Source organism: Hylobates moloch, unplaced genomic scaffold (assembly GCF_009828535.3).
Source record: "Hylobates moloch isolate HMO894 unplaced genomic scaffold, HMol_V3 SCAFFOLD_1, whole genome shotgun sequence".
NCBI lineage: Eukaryota > Metazoa > Chordata > Mammalia > Primates > Hylobatidae > Hylobates > Hylobates moloch.
Genome location: NW_026652276.1, coordinates 219,115,435 through 219,135,774, shown reverse-complemented (window position 1 = coordinate 219,135,774; position 20,340 = coordinate 219,115,435). Strand labels below are relative to the sequence as shown.

Below are 20,340 nucleotides of genomic sequence, written 5' to 3'. Positions count from 1 at the left end.
GAAAAAAATGTATAATCAGTTGATTTGGGGTGGAGATTTCTGTAGATGTCTATTAGGTCTGCTTGGTGCAGAGCTGAGTTCAAATCCTGGATATCCTTGTTAACTTTCTGTCTCATGCTGACAGTGGGGTGTTAAAATCTCCCATTATTATTGTGTGGGAGTTTAAGTCCCTTTGTAGGTCACTGAGGACTTGCTTTATGAATCTGGGTGCTCCTGTGTTGGGTGCATATATATTTAGGATAGTTAGCTCTTCTTGTTGAATTGATCCCTTTACCATTATGTAATGGCCTTCTTTGTCTCTTTTGATCTTTGCTGGTTTAAAGTCTATTTTATCAGAGACTAGGATTGCAACCCCTGCCTTTTTTTGTTTTCCAGTTGCTTGATAGATCTTCCTCCATCCCTTTATTTGGAGTCTATGTGTGTCTCTGCACGTGAGATGGGTTTCCTGAATACAGCACACTGATGGGTCCTGATCCTTATCCAGTTTGCCAGTCTGTGTCTTTTAATTGGAGCATTTAGCCCATTTACATTTAAAGTTAATATTGTTATGTGTGAATCTGATCCTGTCATTATGATGTTAGTTCGTTATTTTGCTCGTTAGTTGATGCAGTTTCTTCCTAGCTTCGATGGTCTTTACAATTTGGCATGTTTTTGCAGCGGCTGGTACCGGTTGTTCCTCTCCATGTTTAGTGCTTCCTTGAGGAGCTCTTTTAGGGCAGGCCTGATGGTGACAAAATCACTCAGCGTTTGCTTGTCTGTAAAGTATTTTATTTCTCCTTCACTTATGAAGCTTAGTTTGGCTGGATATGAAATTCTGGGTTGAAAATTCTTTTCTTTAAGAATGTTGAATATCGGCCCCCACTCTCTTCTGGCTTGTAGAGTTTCTGCTGAGAGATCAGCTGTTAGTCTGATGGGCTTCCCTTTGTGGGTAACCCGACCTTTCTCTCTGGCTGCCCTTAACATTTTTTCCTTCATTTCAACTTTGGTGAATCTGACAATTATGTGTCTTGGAGTTGCCCTTCTCGAGGAGTATCTTTGTGGCATTCTCTGTATTTCCTGAATCTGAATGTTGGCCTGCCTTGCTAGATTGGGGAAGTTCTCTTGGATAATATCTTGCAGAGTGTTTTCCAACTTGGTTCCATTTTCTCCGTCATTTTCAGGTACCCCAATGAGACGTAGGTTTGGTCTTTTCACATAGTCCCAAATTTCTTGGATGCTTTGTTCATTTCTTTTTATTCTTTTTGCTCTAAACTTCCCTTCTCGCTTCATTTCATTCATTTCATCTTCCATCAGTGATACCCTTTCTTCCAGTTGGTCGCATCTGCTACTGAGGCTTCTGCACTCTTTGCGGAGTTCTCGATACTTGGCTTTCAGCTCCATCAGCTCCTTTAAGCCCTTCTCTGCATTGGTTATTCTAGTTATCCATTCGTCTCGTTTTTTTTCAAAGTTTTAAACTTCTTTGCTATTGTTTTGAATTTCCTCCCGTAGCTCGGAGTAGTTCGATCGTCTGAAGCCTTCTTCTCTCAACTCGTCAAAGTCATCCTCCATCCAGCTTTTTTCCGTTGCTGGTGAGGAACTGCATTCCTTTGGAGGAGGAGAGGTGCTCTGCTTTTTAGAGTTTCCAGTTTTTCTGCTCTGTTTTTTCCCCATCTTTGTGGTTTTATCTACTTTTGGTCTTTGATGATGGTGATGTACAGATGGGTTTTTGGTGTGGATGTCCTTTCTGTTTGTTAGTTTTCCTTCTACCCGACAGGACCCTCAGCTGCAGGTCTGTTGGAGTTTACTAGAGGTCCACTCCAGACCCTGTTTGGCTGGGTGTCAGCAGCGGTGGCTGCAGAACAGCAGATTTTCGTGAGACCACAAATTCAGCTGTCTGATTGTTCGTCTGGAAGTTTTGTCTCAGAGGAGTACCCGGCCAAGTGAGGTGTCAGTCTGTCCCTACTGGGGGGTGCCTCCCAGTTAGGCTGCTCGGGGGTGAGGGACCCACTTTAGGAGGCAGTCTGTCCGTTCTCAGATCTCCAGCTGCATGCTGGGAGAACCACTACTCTCTTCAAAGCTGTCAGTCAGACAGGGACATTTAAGTCTGCAGAGATTCCTGCTGAATTTTTGTTTGTCTGTGTCCTGCCCCCAGAGGTGGAGCCTACAGAGGCAGGCAGGCCTCCTTGAGCTGTGGTGGGCTCCACCCAGTTTGAGCTTCCTGGCTGCTTCGTTTACCTAAGCAAGCCTGGGCAATGGCGGGCGCCCCTCCCCCAGCCTCGCTGTGGCCTTGCAGTTTGATCTCAGACTGCTGTGCTAGCAATCAGCGAGACTCTGTGGGCATAGGACCCTCCGAGCCAGGTGTGGGACACAATCTCCTAGTGTGCCGTTTTCCAGGCCCGTTGGAAAAGCGCAGTATTAGGGTGGGACTGACCCGATTTTCCAGGTGCCGTCTATTACCCCTTTCTTTGACTAGGAAAGGGAACTCCCTGACCCCTTGCGCTTCCCGAGTGAGGCAATGCCTCGCCCTGCTTTGGCTCGCGCACAGTGCGCTTCACCAACTGTCCTGCACCCACTGTTTGGCACTCCCTAGTGAGAAGAAACCGGTGCCTCAAACAGAAATGCAGAAATCACCCGTCTTCTGTGTCGCTCAGGCTGGGAGCTGTAGACCAGAGCTGTTCCTATTCGGCCATCTTGGCTCCACCCCCTGCTTTTTATTTTTGAGATGGAGTCTTGCTCTGTCACTGAGGCTGGGTTGCAGTGGTATAGCTCACTGAAGCCTCAACCTACCAGGTCAAGTGATCCTCCTACCTCAGCCTCCTGAGTAGCTGGGACCACAGGCACATGCAACCCCCGTGCACGGCTAATTGTTTTATGTTTTTGTAGAGACAGGGTCTCACTCTTCCCCATGCTGGTCTCGAACTCCTAGGCTCAAGTAATTCTCCCCGCTCAGCCTCTCAGAGTGCTGGGATTATGGGTATGAGCCACTGTGCTTGGCTATTGCTCTTTTTCAAAAAGTTGTTGTGGCTATTATAGGTTATATGTACTTCCATATACATTTTATTTTGTTTATTTTTTTTGAGACAGAATCTCACTCTGTCATCCAGGCTGGAGTGCAGTGGTGGGATCTCGGCTCACTGCAACCTCCGCCTCTTAGGTTCGAGCAATTCTCATGCCTCAGCCTTCCAAGTAGCTGGGATTATAGATGGGCACCACCATGCCTGGCTAATTTTTGTGTTTTTAGTAGAGACAAGGTTTTGCCATGTTGTCCAGGCTGGTCTCGAACTCCTGGCCTCATGTGATCCACCTGCCTTGGCCTCCCAAGGTGCTGGAATTTATAGGCATAAGCCACTGCTCTGGGCCCCATATAAATTTTAGAAGTAGGTTTTCCATTTGTATTGAGATTTTGACTGGTATTACATTGAATCTACAGATGAATTTGGGGAGAATTAACATCTTGATATTCAGATCAAGGAACATGGTTTATGTCTCCATTGAATTTTGGATCATCTTTTATTTCTTTCAGTAATAAGTTGTTTTTACTGTATAGCTCTTGCACAGATTTTTTTAGATCTCTAAATATTTAATGTTTAGTATTGTTTTTAAAAATAATTTCCAATCGTGTGTTGCTAATATATAAATTACATCTAGATAAAGATTTTAATTTTTTTAGGTCTTATGGGTTATTTACATGTGTGCCTCCTGTTTGATCAGACAGCATATCTTGCATAATTAAAATACTTGAAGAATTACTGAGATTTATGTTATGGCTCAAAGAATGGCCTATGTTGCCAGGCGCGGTGGCTCACATCTGTAATCCCAGCACTTTGAAAGGCCAAGGCGTGTGGATCACGAGGTCAGGAGTTCGAGACAAGCCTGACCAACATGGTGAAACCGCATCTCTACTAAAAATACAAAAATTATCTGGGCATGGTGGCACGAGCCTGTAATCGCAGCTACTTAGGAGGCTGAGGCAGGAGAATCGCTTGAACCCGAGAGGTGGAGGTTGCAGTGAGCCGAGATCGTGCCACTGCATTCCAGCCTGGGCGACAGAGCAAGACTCGAGGAAGGAAGGAAGGAAGGAAGGGAGGGAGGGAGGGAGGGAAAGAAAGAAAACACTCTGTTATATTTTGGCGAAGTGTTCTATAAATTTCAGGTTAATCTCCTATATCCTATAGATCTTTCTGTATACTTATCATTTTAGTATGATATCATTTTAATAGAATCTCTGACTATAGGCCAGGCGCGGTGGCTCACTCCTGTAATCCCAGCACTTTGAGAGGCTGAGGAAGGTGGATCATGAAGTCTGGAGATCGAGACCATCCTGGCTAACACAGTGAAACCCCGTCTCTACTAAAAATACAAAAAATTAGCCAGGCGTGGTAGTGGGCGCCTGTAGTCCCAGCTACTTGGGAGGCTGAGGCAAGAGAATGGCATGAACCTGGGCGGTGGAGCTTGCAGTGAGCCGAGATCACGCCACTGCACTCCAGCCTGGGCGACAGAGCGAGACTCCATGTCAAAAAAAAAAAAAAAATCTGACTATAAATGTGGATTATTCTCTTTCTCTGTTCGGTTCTCTTAGATTATGCTTCATGTATTTTGAAGCTCTGTTATTAGGGGCATAGATGTTTAGGATTGACTCTTTTTATCATTTTATAATAATCTTCTTAATCCCATGTAATACTCGTTGCTCTGAAGTATTTGTTGATATTAAAATAGCAACTGCAGCTTTATTTTTACTAGTGTTAGCCTAATATATCTTTTTCTATCCTTTTGCTTTTTGAAAGACTTTTGCTTTTAACCTGTTGGTGACTTTTTACTTAGGATGGATTTCTTGTGTATAATATATAGCGGGATTTGGTTTATATCCATTCTGATAATCTATGCCTTTTAATTGGGGTACTTAGACCATTTATATATACTGCAATTATTGATATTACTGAGTTTAAATCTCCCATCTTGCCCTTTGTTTGCTATTTTTCTCATCTGTTTATTGCCCCTCTTCTTTCCTTCTCTGCTTTGTCTTGGATTGGTTATTTTTATTATTCCATTTTGCCGTCTTTATTGGATTATTTATTATGCTCTGGAAGTTTTAACATTTTCTCTTTATGTTTGATTTTTTTTTTTTTTTTTGAGATGAAATCTCGCTATACTGCCCAGGTTAGAGTTCAGTGGCTATTCAAAGGCATGACTATAGCACACTGTGGTCTTGAACTCTTGGCCTTAAGTGGTCCTCCCACCTCAGAATTCCAAGTAGCTGGGATTACAGGTGTATGTCACTTCACCCATGATGTTCCTCATCTTTCCTCTTTTGTGCTCCATGGTCCCTTTAAGATCTTCATTTTTTTTTTCTTTAACTATTACCCCCCCTTTTTTTTTCTTTTTTGTAGAGATGGGGGGTCTCACTATGTTTCCCAGGATGGTCTTGAACTCCTGTGCTCAAGTGATCCTCCAGCCTCAGCCTCCCAAAGCATTGGGATTACAGGCATGAGCCACTATGCCCACCTTCTTGTTTCCTTTTATTTTTTCTTCTTTCTTTTTTCTTAGAGTCCAGTTGTGTGGATATTGGAATTTCTAATTTTATTCTTTGAATTTCTTAGCTTTTGTTTCATATTTTAAAAAAATTCTTGTCCTTTTCATCTTCATATTGAGAGATTTCCTCATTCTGATTATCTCAATTTGACCATTTTCTTCTATTTATCGAAACCTATTGCAGTTTTTATTTTTTAATTTTTATTTTAGCTTGTTTTTTAAAATGTTGTTTGTTCACATTTCATATTGCTAATATCTTTTCTTATGTTCTCTAATATATTAATTGGTTAATTTAGAGGTTCCTGGTTCTCTGTTCTGTTTACATTGGGATCAGTAATTGAGATGTATTGTCTTCTTGTGAAATAAAAGCCTTATTACTTTGGGCTGTGAAATCATTTTTTCCTGGGGATGCTGGCTGTCCTGTTAGGCAGTCCCTTAGAAGAGAATGTTCAAAATGTCCAACTGTCCAAACCTGATTCACTCCAACGAGGTCGGGAGTGACTGTGTGTTCTTTTGGACAGAGCCCCGGGCACTGGGAAATAAATCATTCCTCCTCGCCCTTCTAAACAACTTCACAGCTCAGACCTTCAGCTGTTGCCTCAGAGGCAAGTACATAGAAAGAGGTACTTACCAGAGTGTAATTTCCAAACTTTTGGAGTTTGGAATCACATCGGTGGGAAAAAAAAATGCCAGAGGTCAATGGGCAACTTACGTTTTTCTTCAGTTTTTCACAAGTTTAGAATTTCAAGGCTGCTCTACAACTGAGTCCTGAGTTTCCGCCTGTGTGGCAATATTTGTTTCCAGGCTATGGCAGGGGTGAAGGAAGTGCAAAAGGACCAACCGTTCCTCTCCTGTATTATCTTCTTCCTGCTTGTTGGGTTGACTTCTACTCTAGGTTGGAGCTGCCACACCACCTCTAAGCAAACAAGTTCAAAATATCCCTCCCCACCATGAATCCATAAGGGTTTATTTATTATTTTCCTATAGTTGTCTACTCTTGTGATCTTGGGAAAAGAGCCAGCAGCTTGCCCAGAAATAAAAAACAGAATTGCTTTTCAGGTTTTTGTTGTTGTTGTTGTTTTTGAGACGGCATCTTGCTCTGTCGCCCAGGCTGGAGTGCAGTGGCATGATCTTGGCTCACTGCAACCTCTGCCTCCCAGGTTCAAGCAATTCTCCTGCCTCAGCCTCCTGAGTAGCCAGGATTATAGGCACCCACCACCACGCCTGGCTAATTTTTGTATTTTTAATAGAGGCAAGAGTTTCACCATGTTGGCCAGGCTGGTTTCGAACTCCTAACCTCAGATGATCCGCCCACCTTGGCCTTCCAAAGTGCTGGGATTACAAGTGTGATCCACTGCGACTGGCCTGTTTTTCAGTGTTTTTATGTATCATTTTAAGTTTGTTTCTTGTAGGCATCATATTAACAACTTAATATATATTTTTTTAATTTGTGAATTTATCTTATTCATATATTTTAATTACTTTTATATTAGAATATATTTTGTTTACACTGTTTTTCCTTCCACCCCTCTCTCTTTTCTTTGGCATTCCAGCAAAACAAAAGTAAGAATTATTTAGTACCCAGAAGTGGAGATTTCATATACCTGTACTTACAGTTAGGAATGCCTGTTCTGACTGTTACTTTTCATTGGAAGTAAAGGGTGCATCTCTCTCCATAAATATGACAGGAATAATCAGATCACAGTTTTAAAAATATTGTCTTTTAAAATAAGAAGCATATTTGAACTTACCTCCCAAGTGGCACACAGATTTGACTTGTGATATAACCATTTGCCATTCTCATCTCTAGGGTATATTTCATCTCCTGGCTGAAAAAAAAAAAGAATAAATGTAATTCATTTTATTTATATCTGGGAATTAAAATAATAGAATTTAGACTTCCCAGTCTTCATAATAGTGAGCAATATCAATGTCTATTGTTTCTAAATCACCCAGTCTAAAGTATTTTGTCGTAGTGGCCCAGCTGGATTAAGACACCTGCCCATGCTCCCTGGGATGCCAGTACCCGTCTTGTGTGCACTGTCCTTTCACTCTGTACAGCTGACACCTGCGTCTGTTAGAGGACAGACCTCAGGCTACTAGGACTTGTGTATCTTTGTACTCAGTTAGATGTGCCCAGGAATTTACACCCTGCTCCCCCTGCTGGGACAGCCTTTGAACTAAAGTTACAAGTATCAATATTTGTTTCTTTGCCCTGTGACTGTGTAATTCTGAAATGTGAACAACTTTGTCTCCAGAGCTTTCTGTGACATTTAGCCTAAGTTGCTCTCTGTAGGACTCTGCTTTCAACCTCACATCTGCTTAACCTCTTATTTTTCAGCCACATTTCCCCACTCCCTTAACAGTACTTCAAAATAAATCACTCTTGTATGCATTCTCTTCGTCTCAGGGTCTGCTTCTGGGGAACTCAACCTAACGGGCTATATGCAATAGGGGAGAGCTGATGGTGCCTGGGACTGGGGCAACTGCAGTAGAGAGGAAAAGAAGGGAACAGATTAGCACATGAACGAGTAGTAGAGCCAACACGCCTTAATGTTGACTTGGAAATGAGGTGGGGTGGTGGGAATGAGGGAGAGGGAGAAATCAAAGATGATTCCCAGATGCCTTGGGTGGTTGGTGGTAACCATTTCTTGAGGTTGGGGCTAGGAATCCGGAATATCATTTTGGGTATTTTGACTTTGAAATGGTCACTAGATATTCAAGTGGATATTGAGGGACGCGGTTGAACAGAGAAGTCAGGAGCTTAGAGAGAGGTCATGGCTACAGATAAAATTTGGAGTCATTAGCATGTAAAATGGTATTAAATCCATATGATTGGATTAAGTCACCTATGGAGAGAGTGTAGCTAGTAAGACAAGAATATCGAGGGTAGAGAACTGGGCATAACAACATTTGGAAGCTGGCAGAGAAGAAGCTGCCAAAGACCATGAGAGGGTCATGAGATGTCATGAACACCATGAGAAGAAAATGTTTACAGAAGGAGGTGGTAGTCAACTGTATTGAAAGAGATCAAATAATAGGAGGACAAAATGTCTATTGAATTTGGCAGGATGAAAGTCTTTGTTGACTTTGGTAATAGGGATTTTCTTATTGGGAATTGCTGTGGTTTAAATGTGTCCCCCCGAATTCATGTGTTGGAAACTTAATCCCCAATGCAACTGTGTTGGGAGGTGGGGCCTAATGGGAGTTGTTCAGTCGTGGATTAATGCCATTGTAAAAAGGGCTCAGACGAGGAAGGGTGCTTTCTTGTGCTCTTTGCCCTTCCTCGTTCCAGCATGTGATGACATAGCAAGAAGGCTCTAGTGAGGTGCTGGTACTTTGGTCTTGAACTCTCCACCTTCTATAACTCTGAGCCAATACATTTCTGTTTATTATCTATTAGCCAGTGTCAGGCATTCTTTTTTTTTTTCTTTTAAAGGAAATGTTTCTGAATCATAACATTCTTTTTCCGTTGTTTTTTGTTTGTTTGTTTTTGAGACAAGGTCTTACTCTGCTGCCCAGGCTGGAGTGCGGTGGCATGATTATGGCTCACTGCAGCCTCAGTGTCCCCAGGCTCAGGTGATCCTCCCATCTCAACCTCCTGAGCAGCTGGGACTATAGGTGTGCACCACCATGCCTAGCTAATTCTTTTGTATATTTTTTTGTAGAGACGGGGTTTCACCATGCTGTCCAGGCTGGTCTCGAACTCCTAGGCTCAAGTGATCCACCTGCCTCGGCCTCCCAAATTGCTGGGAATACAGGTATGAGCCACCGCACCCAGCCTCAGGTATGCTTTTATAGCAGCACAAAACAGACTGAGAAGGGAATCAAGCAACTGGACAAAACCCATTATGCTCTTAAATTTGTCCCTAATTTGGCCAGGCGCAGTGGCTCACACCTATAATCCCAGTATTTTGGGAGGCCGAGGTGGGCCGATCAGCTGAGGTCAGGAGTTCGAGACCAGCCTGGCCAACATGGCAAAACCCTGTCTCTACTAAAAATACAAAAATTAGTCAGGCGTGGTGGCGGGTGCCTGTAATCCCAGCTACTCAGCAGGCTGAGGCAAGAGAATCACTTGAACCTGGGAGGTGGAGGTGGCAGTAAGCCAAGATCATGCCACTGCACTCCAGTCTGGGCAACAAGAGCAAGACTCCATCTCAAAAAAAAAAAAAAAAAAATTATTTTTCCCTCTAGCATTTCACCTTTGTGAAACTCAGCTTTCCTTTAGTGAAAACATTTTCCCCATTGTCTGCTTTAGGGAAAGACAATGTCTTTTCAACTTCCTCCCATCTCCCTGAGAGCAGAGAACAGTCCCTTTTCTCCTTGATGCCACATTATTACTCATGTTAATTATCCATTCTGTCTCTGGTTTCTAAGCACTTTGACTTTCTCAACACTTATGACTCACATTTCTGCTCCATATTTCTTGCCTTGTGTTTCCTAATTTTACTTACCTTCTGAATGGCCTTATGCCTCCATCATGAATTCTGTTACACGATTTTTACTTTCTCAGATTCTAATCAAGTTGTTATCAAGCCTGAACCCACATTAGATACCTCTAGGTGCTTCCCTTGACCTTCCATTGTGCCTATTTTACTCGTCCTTTCATCCTGATAAGCCTCTTTGTCTCTTTCCTTCATTCCTCTTCCTCACAGTCAGGTATTATTGGAAGAATAACCCAACCCTCTAAAAATCTATGCTATTGACTCTCATTCTTGTTCATTTATCTTTTAAACATGTCATGATTTTTAATATTTTGTTGGCTAAAATTCTGTCTGCTTGACACTTTAATAAAGTGCTAAAAATATTTTAGCAAGAAAGGTTTTTTGTTTAAAAAAACTTAAGATTCAAAAAGCATGTGAAGTCAGGTATGGTGGCTCATGCCTGTAATCCCAGCACTTTGGGAGGCTGAAGTGGGAGGATGGCTTGAGGCCAGGAGTTCCAGACCAGCATGGTCAACATAGCGAGACCCTGTCTCTACAAAAGAAAAATTGAAAAATTAGGTGAGTGTGGTGGCACACACCTGTAGTCTCAGCTACTTGGGAGGCTAAGGCAGGAGGATTGCTTGAGCCTAGGAGCTCAAGGCTACAGTGAGCCACACACCACTGCAGTCCAGCCTGGGTGACAGAGCAAGACCCTCTCTCTCTTTCTCTGTCTCTTTTTTCTTTTTTTTCCAAGACAGGGTCTTGCTCTGTCACCCAGGCTGGAGTGCAGTGGTGCAATCTCGGCTCACTGCACCCTCCACCTCCCCAGCTCAAGTGATCCTCCCACCTTAGTCTCCCAAGTAGCTGAGACCACAGGCACATGCCACCAAGCCTGGCTAATTTTTGTATTTTTTTGTAGAGATGGGGTTTTGTCATGTTGCCCAGGCTTGTCTCAAACTCCCGGACTCAAGTGATCTGCCAGCCTTAGCCTCCCAAATTACTGGGACTACGGGTGTGAGCCACTGTGCCCGGCTGACCCTACCTTAAGCAAATAAACAAACAAACACCAAAAAGCATGTCATACTTAAGCTTTAAATATTGATTTCCCAATTATAGGTTCAGTTGGGAGGTAATGTCACTATATTGTGTCATTTCTCACTGTTAAAATTTTACCTTTTGTGCCCTTGAACCCATCAAAAGTAAGAATAGAAATTATCTATCATCTCCAAAAAGATGTAAATGTCATTAGTTAGTCACAGAGAAGTACATTTTATTTTCTCACTTTTAAATAGAGTCATGTGCTGCATAATCACATTTTGGTCAATGGTGGACTGCATGTATGATGGTGGCCCATAAGATTATAATAGAGTTTAAAATTCCTATCACCTAGTGACATCATGTTTGTGGTGTTGCTGGTGTAAACAAACCAACTGTACTGCCAGGTATATAAAAGCAGAACACACATAATCATGCTTGATAATGATAGTAAACAATTTCTGTTTTTACTATGGCTACAACTTCCGTATTTGCTCTACTATACTTTATCATAATTTAAAATGTTCTCCTTCTACTTTTAAAAAATGTTAACTGTAAAAAAGCCCCAGGCAGTTCTTTCAGGAGGGGTTCCAGAAGAAGACACTGTTGTCACAGGAGATGGCAGCTCCATGCGCGTTATTGCTCCGGAAGAACCTCCAGTGGGACAAGATGTGGACGTGGAAGACACTGATATTGATGATGCTGACCCTGTGTAGGCCTAGACTAATGTGTGTGCTTGTGTCTTAGTTTTTAACAAAAAAGTTAAAAAAATATTTAATAGACAAGAGCTTATACAATAAGAATACAAAGAAAGAATATTTTTATACAGCTGTACAGCATGTTTGTGTTTTATTCATGTTATTAAAAAAGTAATTAATCCCAATACTTTGGGAGGCCAAGGTGGGTGGATCACGAGGTCAGGAGATGGAGACCATCCTGGCCAACATGGTGAAACCCTGTCTCTACTAAAAATACAAAACTTGGCTGGGCGTGGTGGCACGTGCCTGTAGTCCCAGCTACTCGGGAGGCTGAGGCAGGAGAATTGCTTGAACCCAGGAGGCGGAGGTTGCAGTGAGCCGAGATCACACCACTGCACTCCAGCCTGGCAACAGAGCGAGACTCTGTCTCAAAAAAAAAAAAAAAAAAAAAAAAAGTAGTTAGTACTAGTGTTATTACTAAGTATTATTACAAAGAATCAAAAAGCTTAAAAATTAAAACATTTATAAGATTAAAAACAGTTACAATAAGCTAATGTTAATTTATTATTGAAGAAAAATATTATTTGATTCATGGTGTACCCTAAGTGTGCAATGTTTATAAAGTCTCCAGTCATGTGCAGTAATGACCTAGGCCTTCACATTCACTCACTACTCACCCCCTGACTCACCCAATTTTTATCCTGCAAGCTCCATTCACGGTAAGTGCCAGGTATAGGTGTATCTTATCTTTTATGCCATACTTTTACTGTACCTTTTCTATGTTATGTTTATATACACAAATATTTACCATTGTGTTACCATTGTCTACAGTATTCAGAATAGTAACATGCTGTGCAGGTTTATAGCCTAGGAGCAATCAGCTGGGCTATCTAGCCTAAGTCTGTAATAGGCTATACCATCTAGGCACAACGTGTTTGTGTTTTATTCATGTTATTACAAAAGTAATGCCGTCTACCATGGTAAGTAAAACCTTACCACCTCGGTTTGTGTAAGTACACTCTATATGATGTTTGCAGAACAACAAAGTCGCCTCCTGACACATTTCTCAGAATGTACCCCATTGCTAAGCAACACATAATTGTACACTGGGTCTTTCCAAATTTTTAAGACTTAGGTTAGAAATCTGACAAGAGTCAACATTAACAAAGTGAGGATGAGGGCGGAGATTGTGACTGTGTGAGTAGGAAGAAGGGTGTGCGTCTCAATGCTGGGCTACAGTTAGGGGACTACGTGTTGGTTTGATGCAGAGAGCTTAAACTATAGTTGTAAAAACATGGTATAATAGAAATTGCATTGAATTAAAAAATCAAGAAACTTGGAAACCAAGCCTGAGTCTGCTAACATAATCTTCTTGGGTATTTGTCAGACTAGGTCAGTACTCTCTGATCTGTGGTAACAAAACACCACAATATTCTGTGGTGCTAAGTAATAAGCTAGCTTCATGCACATAGCTATTGGCTCATGGTTGCCAGGGTGCAGAGACCTGACCTTTAGGCATCTGAACTCACCTTAAAGGCCATGGGTACTTCAATGATGTAAAGATCCACGTAATCTAGCTGGAGGACCCTGAGTGTCCTCTCCAGGGTTGGGCGGACCATATCTGGGACATGATTTGTAGCCCACAGCTGAAAGAATCAAAGAGGGATAATTAATTAACGTCCACACACTATTTACGATAATGCACCCCCCTTTTCTTTGTAAAGCACTCATACACACTTTTTTTTTTTTTTGAGATGGGGGTCTCACTATGTTGCCCAGGCTGGTCTTTAACTCCTGGGCTCAAACGATCTGCCCACTTCAGCCTCCCAAAGTGCTGGGATTATAAGCATCAGCCACTGTGCCTGGCCCCTTGTACACATTTTATTCACACATTTCATTTCACAAAAATATGTTTATGATGCAGTGTCATCTGAGTATAGGATGAGCTGATAAAACTCTTGACACTCAGAGCCTAGCTTGAGAGCTTGTTTGGAGGTTCTAGTAGGGGAGTGCAGCTACTCATATACCCTTGACCTAAAAACCCTCCTCCTTCATCAGGGAAAGCCGTCCTCTTCCACTGAAAGTGCAGCTTCAAGAGGTACAATTGCCTAGACAGCCAGATCAGCTGAATTAGCCCTGGTGACCAATGGGGTGACATATGTTGCAGCCAGATCACCCTCACATCTCCAGACATCATTTTATGTGAATCTACCACAAGAGACTTACAGACCCTCCTTGACCACAGAGTATCTAATTTGATGGCAGTCTTCCCCATTTCCGGGCCAATTTCCTGATGCTTAGTTCTTGCATTTTTCCTCATTGTATAACTAGGGTTACACAATGTTCTAGATGTCCCGACCTAGCCTGATACTTTATTGTCATGCCACTCTGATAAAATGAGCAAGGAATATGGTTATGTGTGTGGCTTCACTGGGTCCTTCACATTGTGACAGGTGGTGTGAAAGCCTGGTGAAATTTTAAATTAGTGCATAGATTTAGATTTGCTTTCACTGATGTTTTGTTCTTGTTTGGCCCTACTTAGACCCCAGAGCAATTAAATTACTCTTTCACTAAGGCATTTCATAATGAAGGATCAAGGTTTGGTTGATCCTACTGGAGCATATGTACCCTTAGGTGTCTGAGACATACAGTGCCAAGGTTGCTATATCCACAGAACAAATTAGTATATCTTTTGGAATATCAGTTTTGCTCACAGATTTTTTGGGGGGATATAAGTTTATAATCATACTTTCCTTTTTTCTTTCTTTTTTTTTTTGAGACGGGGTCTTGATGTGTTGCTGAGGCTGGAGTGCAGTGGCTTGATCTTGGCTTACTGCAACCTCTGCCTCCTGGGTTCAAGCATGTCTCCTGCCTCAGCCTCCCAAGTAGCTGGGATTACAGGCACCTGCTACCAGGCCTGGCTAATTTTTGTATTTTTAGTAGAGACGGGGTTTCACCATGTTGGCCAGTCTGATCTCAAACTTCTGACCTCAAGTGATCCTTCCTCCTCTGCCTGCCAAAGTGCTGGGATTACAGGCTTGAGCCACTGCACCCAGCCTGAATCATACTTTTTTTGGTTACAAGAAAGGGCAAGCAAAATTGGTAAAATCTGATTTTTTCCTCTGTTGGACAATGATTTTTTTTCTTGCCTTAAAAACACAGAGAAAATTTAACATGAAGAGAGTAGTGGAAAAATGTGTTACGTGTGTTTTGATTGCTACTCTGGGTCCCTTTGGTGTTACTATTGCAATCCCATCTAAGTGGAAATTCTGTTCGATATTTATTTTATTTTCTTTTTCATTCCTGGGCATAGGCTGATGATATTTTAATTTACTTTTATTCAACAAACATACATAGTATTAGCTTTGTGCCAGGTTCGGTGTGAGTGCTTTGTAAATGTGAACTCATAACAACTTTATGAAATAGTTGACATTATTATCCCCATTTTACAGAGAAAAAAAACTGAGGTCCAGAAATGGTAGGCAACTCAGCCAATAGTGACAGATCTGGGCCTCTGACCTGGGCAACCTTGCCCCAGTCTAGGCACTTAATCACCCCCACATTGCCTCTCAGGTGCTGCTGAGCTGCAGTGAAGGCAGTCCTGATGAGGCAATAGCAATGGCACATTACATGAACTCAGCTGCACACACTGTTTCTGTTTACTTAAGTAAACACCAATATTTTGCCCAAGTATGCTTTATTACATACAGCCTGTATTGACATTGTATATGTATGAATATTGCTTTCTATTCACAACTGTACTTTTTGGACAATTTAAAGGATTAAAGTTAAAGGACAATTTAAAGCATGTTTTGACCACCTTTTCCTTGTATGCTAACTTTAGCCCCTATCATAGTAAGAAATGACTCCTATAATATGAGTCATTAAGCAAAAGGCTTGCATAATGTGCCTGCCCAGGAAGCTCACATAGCTGGCTTTTGGACTGGTGACCTTATGAGCTTGTTTTTTTTTTTTTTTTAATTTACGTTTGTTTGCTTTTATTAAACAAAATCTGAATACCATTGCTGAGTTAATTACATTTGCTCAAATGCTTTTTTTTTTTTTTTGAGAGAGGGTCTCGCTCTGTCACTCAGGTTGGAGTGCAGTGATGTGAACATGACTCATTGCAGCTTCAACCTCCTTGGCTCAAGCCATCCTCCTGCCTCAGCCTCCCAAGTAGCTGGGACTACAGATGCAAGCTACCATGCCTGGCTAATTTTTGTATTTTTTTTTGTAGAGACAAGGTTTTGCCATGTTACCCAGGTTGGTCTTGAACACCTAAGCTCAAGCAAAACACCTGCCTCAGCCTCCCAGAGTGCGGATTAGAGACATGACACCACACCCAGCCAAATACTTTTTTAAAACCTTCTTTCTCTCCCCCAAATGCTACTCTGCTTACTTCTCCCAAACTAATAAATAATTCGTTAATATGATACAAGAATGTTGAAAATCCTATTTTGCATGATTTTGGTCTCATTTGAACACTTATCTTTTAAACAAACGAACCCAAACTGTTATTAAGTACTGCATACTCATGAGTGCAATTACACACACACACACGAAAGATGAATAATAAAATGAACACCTGAAACCTTCTCACTGCCCCCAATGGAGGCTGAAGGCAAGATCTCACCTTTCCACAGTAGAAGATATCTTCCCTCCGCACCTTTCCTTCTGCTATCTTCTCCCTGATGGCCTCCCCAACTTCGTGTTCGTTCTGGTAGATGTAGGCCCCATCAATATGTCGGTACCCTGTGTCAATAGCAACCTTCACTGATGTTGCACAGGCTCCCTTAGGGGTCTGAAGTGACAAAGAGGTTGGGTTTGGGGAAAAGAGAAATGGTCTTTCCTTTCATCATCATTAATCAGGACATTTTGCATGTACATTCCTTTACAGATAAAATGACACATTCCCAATTCCTCGCTATTGTGATTGGAAAATGGTGTTCAGCAGCAGAAGACACTGACCTCCCAGGGGCCTCTCCCCTCCCTCAGTGGGAGACACCATCTGTCCCAGGTCTGCCCTCAGCTTTGTGGCATCAAAAATGTGATTTGATCAATATTTCCTGTGACAAGAGAATTCATGGAAGCCTTTTTATAGTAGGGCACAAGCTGATTGAAGAAGGCTAAAGTATAAATCAAAAGGTTGGGTAAGCAAATTGAGATGTATCCACAGAATGGAATACTCAGTAATAAAAAGGAATGAAGTGGGCCTGGTGCGGTGTCTCACACCTGTAATCCCAGGACTTTGGGAGGCTGAGGCAGGAGGATTGCTTGAGGCCAGGAGTTTGAGACCAGCCTGGGCAACATAGGGAGACCCCATCTATACAAAAAGTAAAGTAATTAGCTGGGTGTGGTGGCATGCACCTGTGGTCCCAGTTACTCAGGAGGGTAAGGTAGGGGGATTGCTTGAGCCTGGGAGTTCAAGGCTGCAGTGAGCCATAATCATGCCACTGCACTCCAGCCTGGGCAACAGAGACAGACCCTGTCTCAAAAAAAAAAAAAAAAAAGAAAAAGATATGTAGCATTGATGACAACACATAGTATGGATGAATCTCAAAATAATTATACTGAGTGAAAGAAGACAGACCAAAAAGAATAAATACTTTAGTTTTTCTCTTCTAGCATTTTATATAAATGGAATCATAGTCTGGTGTGACAGACATAGATGAGTGATTGCCTGGGGTCGGGAGTGGAAGGAAGTATGGGTGGAAGGAGGGATTACAAAGTGGTATGAGGAAGCTTATAGAGTTGATAGATATGTTCATTATTTTGATTGTAGTGATGGCCTCACAGATGTATGTATGTCAAACTCTTCAGATTGTATACTTTAAATATGGGCAGTTTATTTATTTATTTATTTATTTTTTGTTTTGAGACGGAGTCTTGCTGTCGCCCAGGCTGGAGTGCAGTGGTGCAATCTCGGCTCACTGCAGGCTCCACACCCCGGGGTTCACACCATTCTCCTGCCTCAGCCTCCCGAGTAGCTGGGACTACAGACGCCCGCCACCTCGCCTGGCTAATTTTTTTTGTATTTTTAGTAGAGACGGGGTTTCACCGTGTTAGCCAGGATGGTCTCCATCTCCTGACCTCGTGATCCGCCCTTGTCGGCCTCCCAAAGTGCTGGGATTACAGGCGTGAGCCACCGTGCCCGGCCTGGGCAGTTTATTATATGTCAGTTATATCTCAATACAACTGAGGAAAAAATATTGTTGAGGAACATTTTATGTTTTAGGATATATTTTTAAAAAATTTGGTAGCTACATCTTTGTTCATTTTATTAACTCACATTAAACAGAAGAATGAGCATATCCTGTCCCCTGAACCTGATTTTTCATTTGCTATGGTTTGATTATTTTTGTCCCCTCCAAAACTCATGTTGAAACTTAATCTCCAATGTAACAAACAGTGTTGGGAGGTAGGGCCTAATGGGAGGTGTTTAGGATTAATGCCACCATAAAAAGGGCTGTGAGAGTGGGTTCTCCCACTTCTGTCATGTGAGTAATAGTGTTTCTCCTCTCCAGAGAATGCAGCATTCAAGGTACACCCTTGGAAGCGAGAGACTGGGCCCTAACCTGCTGGTATCTTGATCTTGGACTTTCCAGCCTCCAGAACTGTAAGAGAATAAACTTCTGTTCTTTATCAGTTACCCAGTCTCAGGCATTCTGTTACAGCAGCACAAAATAGAGTAAGACACCATTTTTCAGATTCCACATAAATCTCTATGCCTCAATTATGATGGCATTTAAATATACGAATGTGTTTCATTTTAGTTACATTTTTTCTTAATGAGAAACAGCAATGAGATTTCCCTGAAGACAAACATCTAGTCTCATCAAATATAATTTTCAAAGCATCTTTTAGAGAGTGTGTGTGTGAGAGGGTTAATTCTATTTTCTGATTTGTGCTGACTTCATATCGAAGGGTGATTGTTCTGATCTTGCTCAACAAATGTTGGTTAACTACTTTTGCTTTCTTTAGTGTTCTAACCAAATGCTGGACAAATCACATCAGACATGTGAACTCTGGTCCACACCTATTGATTTTTGTAGGCTGAGCGAGAGAATAAATCTGAAATGTATTTCTAGTGATTTTATAGTCCTGGGCAGGAAATAGAAAGCCTTGGGGACATATATTGTATTTTTTTCCCCCTGCTACAGTTGAAAGTCATCACTATAGAGAAGATAAGAGGATACAAAAAATGAACAAACTGGCTACATAGATGATATTATAAGATTCATAGTCACAAATATCAAATAGCTGGGAAAAGGAGACACACATTTCAGCAACATTAGAAATATTTGTTTGGTTAATTAATTAACAACATGATTAATAGGACTTGGACAGTAATTGAGTCAAAAGGCCAGAAAAAGCCTGTAAAATGAGATGTTATGAATGACAAGTGTGACAACCAAAGTACAATGGGAAGGGGAGGTGAGGCGTGGTGTCCAGAAATTTACAGGGAAGAAAATAAACATCTACTTTCATTCTCAAGTATCTACATTATGATCATTATTATTATTATTATTATTATTATTATTAGAGACAGGGTCTCCGTCACCCAGGCTGGAGTGCAATGGCACGATTATGGCTCACTGTAGCCTCGGCCTCCTAGGTTCAAGCGATTCTTCCACCTCAGCATCCCGAGTAAGTGGGACTACAGGCGTGTGCCACACCATGCCTGGCAAACATTTTTGTAGAGATGGGGTTTTGCCATGTTGCCCTTGCTGGTCTCAAACTCTTGGGCTCAAGTGATCCTCCTGCCTTGACCTCCCTCTACATATTATTAATATATGAAGCTTAATACTAGATGGTAAATAGAATCTCAGAAACATTACTGAGATTTTATGGGCTGGAACTGATCATTTAAATGAAGAGCTAAAGTACACAATGAAGGGAGCCCCAGACAAATGCATATTGAAGTAGGTGCTTGTATTTTCAAAGATTAACCCAAAAAATGAAGTACAGAGGAGAGCATTTAGGATAAAGAAAGTACGGCCAGGGATGGTGGCTCACGCCTATAATCCCAGCACTTTGAGAGGCCCAGGCGGGCAGATCACCTGAGGTCAGGAGTTCAAGACCAGCCTGGCCAACATGGTGAAACCCTGTTTCTACTAAAAAATACAAAATGTAGCCAGGCGTGGTGGCAGGCACCTGTAATCCCAGCTACTTGGGAGGCTAAGGCAGGGGAATCTCTTGAACCTGGGAGGCAGAGGTTGCAGTGAGCTGAGAGCATGCCACTGCACTCCAGCCTGGGTGACTGACAGAGTGAGACTCTGTCTCAAAAAAAAAAAAAAGAAAGAAAAGAAAAGAAAAAGAAAGTGGTAAAGGCAAGGGCTAAGGTAGGAGTGTAGTCCACTGCTGCATATTTGGATGATGACTCATTTAACAAGGATTATGGCACAGAAGCAAGTTATAGTAGTGAAAATCTTCAATTATTCAGCTATCACCAGGGAGTGTCTTCTAAAAGCTGGGTATTTACTTACTGGATATTTTACTATTTACTTATTTATTTATATGTTTATATTTATATACTTGCTGAAAAATATTGTCCCTCAGAAGGCAGAAGCAGCAGTGAGATGTCTTACTGTTTTGTACTTAATTCTCATCAATATGGAAGAACTAGTTGGGACTGTGGACATGAGGACCACACTTTGAAATTCTTTTTTTTTTTT

At 41.8% G+C, this 20,340-nt stretch overlaps 1 protein-coding gene across 1 annotated transcript in view; it reads right to left on the bottom strand.

Moving 5' to 3' along the window:
• AKR1D1 (aldo-keto reductase family 1 member D1) overlaps window positions 1–20,340 on the bottom strand; it is a 57,588-nt gene that overhangs the window by 17,649 nt on the left and 19,599 nt on the right. The window contains exons 3-5 of the mRNA XM_032753551.2: window positions 16,299–16,466; window positions 13,195–13,311; window positions 7,260–7,337 (exon numbers count right to left, since the gene is read on the bottom strand). Coding sequence (XP_032609442.1) covers window positions 7,260–7,337; window positions 13,195–13,311; window positions 16,299–16,466 — 363 coding nt within the window. The remainder of the gene's footprint in view (window positions 1–7,259; window positions 7,338–13,194; window positions 13,312–16,298; window positions 16,467–20,340) is intronic.